Source organism: Vidua chalybeata, chromosome 25 (genome assembly GCF_026979565.1).
Source record: "Vidua chalybeata isolate OUT-0048 chromosome 25, bVidCha1 merged haplotype, whole genome shotgun sequence".
NCBI classification, from domain to species: domain Eukaryota; kingdom Metazoa; phylum Chordata; class Aves; order Passeriformes; family Viduidae; genus Vidua; species Vidua chalybeata.
The window spans coordinates 3,190,244-3,197,806 of NC_071554.1; the positions used below are offsets into that span (position 1 = coordinate 3,190,244).

At 59.4% G+C, this 7,563-nt stretch overlaps 1 protein-coding gene across 3 annotated transcripts; it reads left to right on the plus strand.

The window, feature by feature from the left end:
* Nucleotides 1–1,003: 1,003 nt before the first annotated feature.
* On the plus strand, nt 1,004–7,504 carry PIGV (phosphatidylinositol glycan anchor biosynthesis class V). 3 transcript variants are annotated; one of them, XM_053964570.1, is made up of 5 exons: nt 1,004–2,071; nt 3,107–3,284; nt 4,762–4,912; nt 5,511–6,650; nt 6,735–7,504. In XM_053964570.1, the coding sequence occupies exons 3-5, from the start codon at nt 4,826–4,828 to the stop codon at nt 7,029–7,031; spliced, it is 1,524 nt and encodes a 507-aa protein (XP_053820545.1). In that variant the 5' UTR covers nt 1,004–2,071; nt 3,107–3,284; nt 4,762–4,825; the 3' UTR covers nt 7,032–7,504. The 3 variants fall into 3 exon arrangements, with proteins under 3 accessions (XP_053820545.1, XP_053820546.1, XP_053820547.1); XM_053964571.1 differs by having other exon boundaries at nt 3,107–3,216; XM_053964572.1 differs by lacking the exon at nt 1,004–2,071 and adding an exon at nt 2,078–2,516.
* Nucleotides 7,505–7,563: the final 59 nt, after the last annotated feature.

Consider the following 7,563-nt stretch of genomic DNA (forward strand, 5'->3'; position numbering starts at 1 on the left):
TTATTGGCAGGACAGGGAGGGCAGTTTGGCACTGCCCAAGGCCCGCCCTGCTCAGGAGCTCTGATGCTGCTTGCTCTGACTTTACTTTCCCTGCTGGAATTTTTCCTGAGGAGCTGCCCAGGCTCGGGATTTGCAGCGTGAGGTGAAGTTGTGGCTGCCAGGGAGGGAAGGGCCTTGCTGGGAAGGGAGGCAGTTCCCTCCCAGCTCTGTAAAATGGAAAATTTTCCTTCCCCTCACATTTTTCGCATTTTCTTGGGAGCGTGGCATGGACTTTTGACTTCCTCCCGAGCTGGGGCTTTCCAGCAGACAGAGCTCCCAGGCCCTGCAGCAAACAGGCCAAGCTCAGGCTCTCTGGATGAGGATCTGCACGTTCCAGGGCTTTGGAAGCAGGTATTTCGTTTAGCCCGAGGCTTTATCCTCAGTGCATACTGCAAGTAGGGTAGCTAGAACTGCTCTGAGCTCCTAAAGAAAAAACAGCTTTTTTTAAAGGCAAATGTCATTTTTGTTCAAAAATTCCCCTTGTTTTATCTTCCCAGTCCTGTCCTCGGGAGCTCTAAGTTCCCAGAGCCTTCATTCCTCCAACTTCAGAGTCCTGGGAGTGATTGTGCCAAAATCAGAGTCTTTTTCCTGGAAAGTCTTGTCTGCCAGCAGGAACTGTGGGAGCCCTTCCTGGCAGGAGAGTCCTTCAGACAGATTGCTCAAAAGGCAGGAATGGTGCTGGGCTTCCTTGGCTTTAGGATTCTGCTGGACTCTGCTGTTCTCCACAGTGCCAGTGCACACCCAGCTTCCCTGAAAGCTCAGTTCTGTCCTCCAGGAGTTGTGTTTGACCCGATGGAATGCACCTGGAAGTTCTGCTGCTTTTCCTGGGCAGAAAGGAGCCATCATGGAAGCAGGTAACGGCAGCATTGTGTGCGTGGGTTTAATCTGGGGTGAATGCCACGGCTGGGAGGGAGGAGAAGCAGCAGTGCTCCTGGAGACCCATTTAACCAGAATTACACACCCAGCTGATCTGAATTCTGCTCCCCCATCACTTGTGTGTGCACAGACACAGCCCCGTGCACTTCTCAAACAGTGAAAACGAAGGGCAGAGGTGAGAAATGAGTAAAACAACAACAGTGTTCCCAGCGTGGCACTGGGGGAGCCACACCTGACCCGACCGTGGCTGCCTGCAGCTCAAATCCTCGATGCTTTGGGCCGGGTCTGTACCCAAATCCTTCCATTCCAGGAACTCCTTCTAATGCCTTTTGGACCCCAGTCACTCTGCTGTTCCCCTTTTTTTTTTTTTTTTTTTTTTTTTTTTTTTGCCAGCAAAGAAAACGTGAGTTCTTCCAAGGCTGATGCCCGATGAGAGCGCTCAGGGAGTCTCCTTAAGGGCTGAACGATGGTTTCTGCTTCATCCCAGGAGCTTTCCTGAGGGCTCGGGCCTGGGGAGAACTCGAGTTTTTCCTTTGCTGGCAGAAACGGCAGAGAGGTCCGGTCAGAGAGAGGCGTTTAAGGAACCTCTCCAGAAATGGGAGGATTGAGTGCAAGGCGTGAGGGATCGGCATTTCGGCCGCCCGCCCGCCGTCGGCTGGGCACGAGGGATGTCCGAGGGCGTGCGGGCTGGGGACACCCCCCTGTGTCCTCCCCAGACCCCCGCAGGGCGCAGCTCACGCGGGCCCGCCCTGCCGCCTCAGGCCCTTGTGCTGCTGCTGCTGGCGGGGCACATCCCTGGGCCTGTCCCGGGTCCCGGTCCCGGTCCCGGTCCCGGCCCGGCTCCCCCGCCCGCCCTCAACAAAGATGGCGCCGCCTGCCCCTTCCCGACACGCGCGCGCCGCCGCCGCGCGCCGCCGGAAGAGGCGCGGCCGGAAGCTGCGCGCGCGAGGGCAGTGGGCGGTGCCGGGGAGCCGCGCGGGAGGGGTCGGGGCGGGCACGCCTTCCCTCCGTCCCTCCGTAAGAGGGCGCTGCGGCACCGGGACCGGGATCTGAGCTGGGATCGGCACCCGGACGGGAACCGGGATCTGAGCCGGGACCGGAGCCGGGGTGTCCTCGCCGCCCTCGGCCCGGCCCCGGGACCGGCAGGAGCCGCACGGTGAGGCCTGGAGGGGCCCAGCCGGAGGGGCCCGGGTCAGGCGCGGGGTCGGGCGCCGTTCGCGTCCCCAGACAGCGCCGTGCGGCCTCGCTGGCGGCAGGAGCGGTACCGGAGCGGCTGCTGGGACAGCCCCGTGTGCCCAGGGCCGGTCGGTCCGCGCTCCCTCCCGTGTCCGGCCGCTCCCGGCTCCCGGAGCAGCCCGGCTCCCCACCGGCAGGTCCTGCCTGCGAGCGGGGAGCGGAGCTCTGCGGCCCTTCCTACCCGTGTGTAGCCGGTCTGGCTAGCGGAGAACAGCCGCGGAACCGGCCCCGGGCAGTGCCGGGGCGGCAGGACGGGCTCCCGGGACGGGTTGGACGCAGCAGGAGTTGTCCCGTCCCCGTGCCGTGCTGGAGCCGCAGCCGATCCCCAGGCGGGTCGGGCATAGCTGGGTTCTGATCCAGAGCAGGTTTGGTTCACCCCGTGCGCTGTTGCCAGAGACAAAACCACTCCCGATGGCATCCGGAGCCAAGGGAAGCGCTGCTGGAACCTCTGGAGCAGCAGCTGGCCCGGGCAGCAGGGGTGGCCGAGAGCTCCCAGGCCCGCAGAAACAGCACCAGGCAAACAGGATTCCCCAAATCCTGCTGCGTTCCTTTGGCGTGCTGGTTAGGAGGGGGTTTAAAACGTGTCTGTTGAGTCTCACAGCGGGCTGGAGAGGGGCCGGGTGCCCGGACCGGGATGGGATGCGGGCTGGAGCAGCACGCCGTACCCGCCCGGAGCCGGCTGCGGCCGTGGCGGGGAGCTGCCGTTGTGGCGAGCGGCTGCTGCCACCGGCTGGCCCCCGCCCTCCACTGCGGCTGCACGGACCCGCCGCTCCCGTCCCGTCCTCGTTCACCTCCATCCCCGTCCGCATCCCTCTCTCAGCGCCGCTTCCAAACTGTGATTCACAGCTGAGAGCGCAGAACCCAGAGAGAAAAACATCTTTAATTCAGACTTTGCATCTTTTTCTGCTGGGATAATTTTAACGCCCTTCTGCCTCTCCTTTTTGTGTTTGTGCAGGTGCCCTTTCCCACAGGATTTTTGGGGCAGAGCCATTCCCGACACTGCGTTCTGGATCCAAACGGGGCTCGTGGGCTGCAGCTCTTCTGAAGGCTTTGTTCTGTCACAAGGTGTGCTGCGTCATGACAAGAACAGGCTTTTTAAAGCTGTTTGCTTTGAGCTCTCTTGGCACATTCAGGCGAGGCTTTTTCTCTGCTTTTCGAAAAAAACTATATTTAAAGTGCCGGGACAATTTTTGCCGCTGTGCTTTAATAGGATTTGCAGCTGTGAATGTGCTTTAAAAGAGTTTACAGCTGGGTCGAAGTGTCCCCTCGCTTAAAATAATGTCACAGCTTCGTGGTAGAGGAGAATGTGCCTCCCACCAGTGGCTTTGTGAGTGCTGGAGCACAGGGGGAATAGGAGCAACCCCAAAACTTTTATTTGTGGTTAAATAGGAATCATAATAACTCTGTGGTTGGGGATTGGAGCTATCAATGACCCAGTCTGGATCTTGGTTTTTGCCTTGCTGGTGATTTCTCTGTGCCCTCTCGTGTGGTTTCAGCCTGGCAGGGTTGTTTCTCCACAATGGCACTAGGGAAATGTCAGTGATTTTAGGTTGTGGAGCAATCGATTTGGGGATCTCTGTGTGTTACAGAGTGCTGGAGCAGACAGGAGGGCAGGATGTGGTGTCATTGGGACCCAGTGAGAGCTGCGGGCTGTGTGTTTCTCAAACTGAAAAGCAGTTGGTGGCCGGGGAACCAACGGAAGAAATGTTTTATCTTAAAGAGCTGCACAGCAGATCCTGCCCGCCTCCCGTGGCTCGAGGCCAGGGGATCAGAGCTGGGCCACCATGGCACCCAGGACATGTAGACACTGAACTGGGGAGGCTCCACAAAGAAGCTGAAATCCCTCAGGCGAGGTTTGCAGGGAGAAAGTGGACGGGTGGATTCAGGACGGGTGGATTCAGAACGTGCAGTGTGCCCGGCAGGCAGGTGCCAGGAGCTTTGCCAAAACACTGGAAAATTGCAGGTGGTGAGGGTGGAGTGGCACAGAGTTTGTGTCCTGCTCGTGCTGCCTGTGCTGGGGGAAGCTGTGTGCCTGAGTTCCACCCTGCTCTGGCAGAACTGGTGCTGTGGAGCCAGCTGAGTAAATCCATTCCTGGCTTCCCAGGGGCAAACACGGAGCAGGAGAGAGGAGGGAACTCCTGGCAGCCCCACTCGGCAACTGCTTACACGGGGGTTACGCTCAGAGTCCACAGGAATTCTCTCTCCATTCCAAGAAAAAGAGGCTTAAATCCCATTCACAGCATTGGCACTGGCTGTGTGTGAGGATGCTTGGCTCCAGCTGCTGGAGTTCCTGCTGAGGCAGCTGAGCAGTCTGTCTGCTCCAGGGATCCACTCCGGCCTGGGGAGGAGTGGGCTCAGAGAACACACCGTAGCCTCTCTCCCTCAGTGTCTTGGCCAAGGTTAACAAGTCAGGGATTTTTTTTTTAGTAGGAACAATATCACAGAGGTCTCTGTGTCATCTCCCAGATCCGTGATCTCTTCCATAAGCGACTTTCTTGTTCACAGAGACTTGCACCTTTCAAGTGCCTGACAGTAAATAAAGGTGCAAAATTCACAAATGAGGCTGAAGCCAGAAATCCCTTTCTTTGTCCTCTGTGTTTACCAACCCAGGTTTCCCAAACTGGAAGGAGAAGCCTGGCACTGGTGACCTCCTGAGGCAATTCCTGGGTGTGGGATGGAGCGGTGGAGCAGGGCAGACCCCCAGCTCCGAGAGGTCGTGTGGTTCTCCCTGCGCTGCCGGGCCCTGGCGCTGCTGCTGCAGGCAAGTCTGTCCTCTAGCCAGGGAGGCTCTGCTGGGGTTTGCTGCTCCCAGGCTCCTCCCTTCAGTACCCCTGAGATCCACGAGCTAGTTCTGCACAATGGGGAAATCAACCTCTCTGGAGAGCCAACAGACCGTCTGCAGCCAGGGGTTTTACTTACAGGTTGCTGTTAAGTAAAATCACATTAATTTCCTTGTGACTTGCTGTGTTTTCATGCTGCTGCTGCAAGAGGCTGGTTTGGCTCAAAGTGTGTTTATTCACAGAAAAGGAACAATAATCTCCTCCTGTACCTTCCTCCCAAGTCTTGTTTCCAGAGACATCCTGCTCTGAGCATGGGAGAGCTTGGCTGTGACAGCCAGCACAGAGCCCAGTCATAGCCATGAACGGCTTGCCCTGGCTTCTGCAGGGATTCATGCTGAATCCCAGAGCATTATTCTGTTCAGATGTAAATACCCCCAAAGGGTTGCATCTGCACCTTTTCACAACCTCATGGGCATCTTGGGGTCCGGCCTCGGTGCCACCCTCACACCTCATTTGAGCCCCAGGAGCTCTCGGAACCGGAGCATCTCTGCCAGCCTGCAGCCCTCTCTTGTTTTGCAGGCCGTGTTTAACCTGCTGATCCCGGACCACGCTGCTGATGCCTTCTCTCCGCCGCGGCTGGGCCCGCGGGGCCCATGGGACACACTGGTGGAGCGGCTGCTGGGCGGGCTGGGCCGCTGGGACGCCGAGCATTTCCTGTTCATCGCCGAGCATGGCTACCTGCTGGAGCACAACTGCGCCTTCCTGCCGCTCTTCCCGCTGGGGCTGCGGCTCCTGGCCGGCCTGCTGCCATGGCCGGTGCAGCTGCAGCCCCGCAGCCGGCTGCTGCTGGCGGCCACGCTGCTGAACGCGCTGCTGTCGACACTGGCGGCCGCGGCCCTGCTGGCGCTAGGCCGGGCCGTGCTGCGGCGGCCGCGCCTGGCCTTCGTGGCCGCGCTGCTCTTCTCTGTCAGCCCGGCCGGCGTGTTCCTGGCCGCTGCCTACTCAGAGAGTGCCTTCGCCTTGCTGGCCTTCGGCGCCATGTGGCAGCTGGAGAAGGGGCACAGCTGGCTCAGCGGGCTGCTCTTCGCCCTGGCTTCTGCGGCCCGGGCCAACGGGCTGATTAATGCTGGCTTCGTGCTCTACTCGCACGGCAAGCGCTTTGCGCTGCAGCTGCAGGGGGAATTGGCATTCCCCGTGTTGTGGAAGCGGGCCCTTAGCCTGGCGTCTTCAGCAGCCCTGCTGTGTGCCGCAATTTTCCTGCCTTTTGCGGTGTTTCAGTACTATGCCTACATGAGGTTCTGCGAGCCTGGCACGGGGCTGGGCCAGACCATTCCCAAGCCGCTGCTGCAGCTGGCACGGGACAAGGGCTATCGTGTGGCAGGCGTGGCTGGGGCTAAACCCCCTTGGTGCTCCCAGCGCTTCCCTCTGGTTTATTCCTATATCCAAGACACTTACTGGAACGTGGGCTTTCTAAGGTACTTTGAGCTCAGACAGATCCCAAATTTCTTGCTTGCTCTGCCTGTCACCCTTCTGGGCTCATGGGCTGCCTGGACCTACGTCAGCACAAACCCCCGGCACTGCCTGACTCTTGGCCTAGAGAGGAGTAAGAGTGAAGAGAGGGGGAAGGCAAGAGATGGATTCTGTGGCCCTGCTGTCTTCGTGTACGTGGTCCACAGCACGGCCCTGCTGGCTTTCGGGTTCTGCTGCATGCACGTGCAGGTAGGACAGGGGGGATTCCTTGTGGGGCTCGGGTGGTGACAGCACAGCAGCTTGGGTGATTTCTCCTCTGCCTCTTGTCTCCAGGTGCTGACCCGCTTCCTTGGCTCCTCCTCTCCCATCCTGTACTGGTTCCCAGCTCACCTGCTTCAGGAACACGAACCTTTACTCTGGAGCACAGGAACTGATAAGCCAGCCTCTGGGAAGTCTCTTCTGGGTAAATCTCCCAGTTCCTGTGGGAAAGGGACCTCGGACAACCCTGTTGTGAGGCTGCTGCTGAACTGGCAATCAATTACCCCCCTCAGCAAGAGCATCCTGGGGTTCTTCCTGGGCTACTGGCTGCTGGGGCTGATCCTGCACTGCAACTTCCTCCCGTGGACGTAGCGGGCTGTGCTGGCGGGACAGGAGCTCTGCTCAGAACTGAAACTCACCTGCTCTGAAAGCCTGAGGTGGCTGTGGTGACGCTGTTGTTGCAGTTACAAAGGCGTTACTCCTCCGTTACCATGTCCCAGGTGGGATGTTCTCTGTGGCATGGTGCTGCAGCATCCTGCCCCACTCAACCGGCATTGCTGACAGGCAAAGTTTCCATCCCCTGCCTGGGATGGGGAATGCACCTCGGTTCCTGCCTCTCCTGGGGGAGTTTACGGCAGGCACGGATTTGTGGCAGGATCGATTTGGGGATTCCCTGGGATGTGTTGTGGGCACGGCAGGAGGGCAGGGAGGGTCCAGCTGCTCTGTGCTGCTCAGACTGTTCCGCTTCTTTTTCCATGGAGCCAGGCTGGGCAGGGACACGGCGGGGGTGGCGGGCGCTGCGTGGGCACATGCACGACCCCAATAAACACGTGAAAGTTACCGGAGAGGAGGCTCAGCCCGCTCCGCCGGGCCGGGCTCGGGGCAGGGGTCGGGATCACGGGTG

What these genes read in the sequence shown, in the direction of transcription:
- PIGV (XM_053964570.1), top strand. Translation starts at nt 4,826, where the DNA reads ATGGAGCGGTGGAGCAGGGCAGACCCCCAGCTCCGAGAGGTCGTGTGG. An exon ending in CCCTGGCGCTGCTGCTGCAG is followed by an intron (nt 4,913 to 5,510) that starts GCAAGTCTGTCC and finishes CTTGTTTTGCAG; the next exon opens with GCCGTGTTTAACCTGCTGAT. An exon ending in TCTGCTGCATGCACGTGCAG is followed by an intron (nt 6,651 to 6,734) that starts GTAGGACAGGGG and finishes TCTTGTCTCCAG; the next exon opens with GTGCTGACCCGCTTCCTTGG.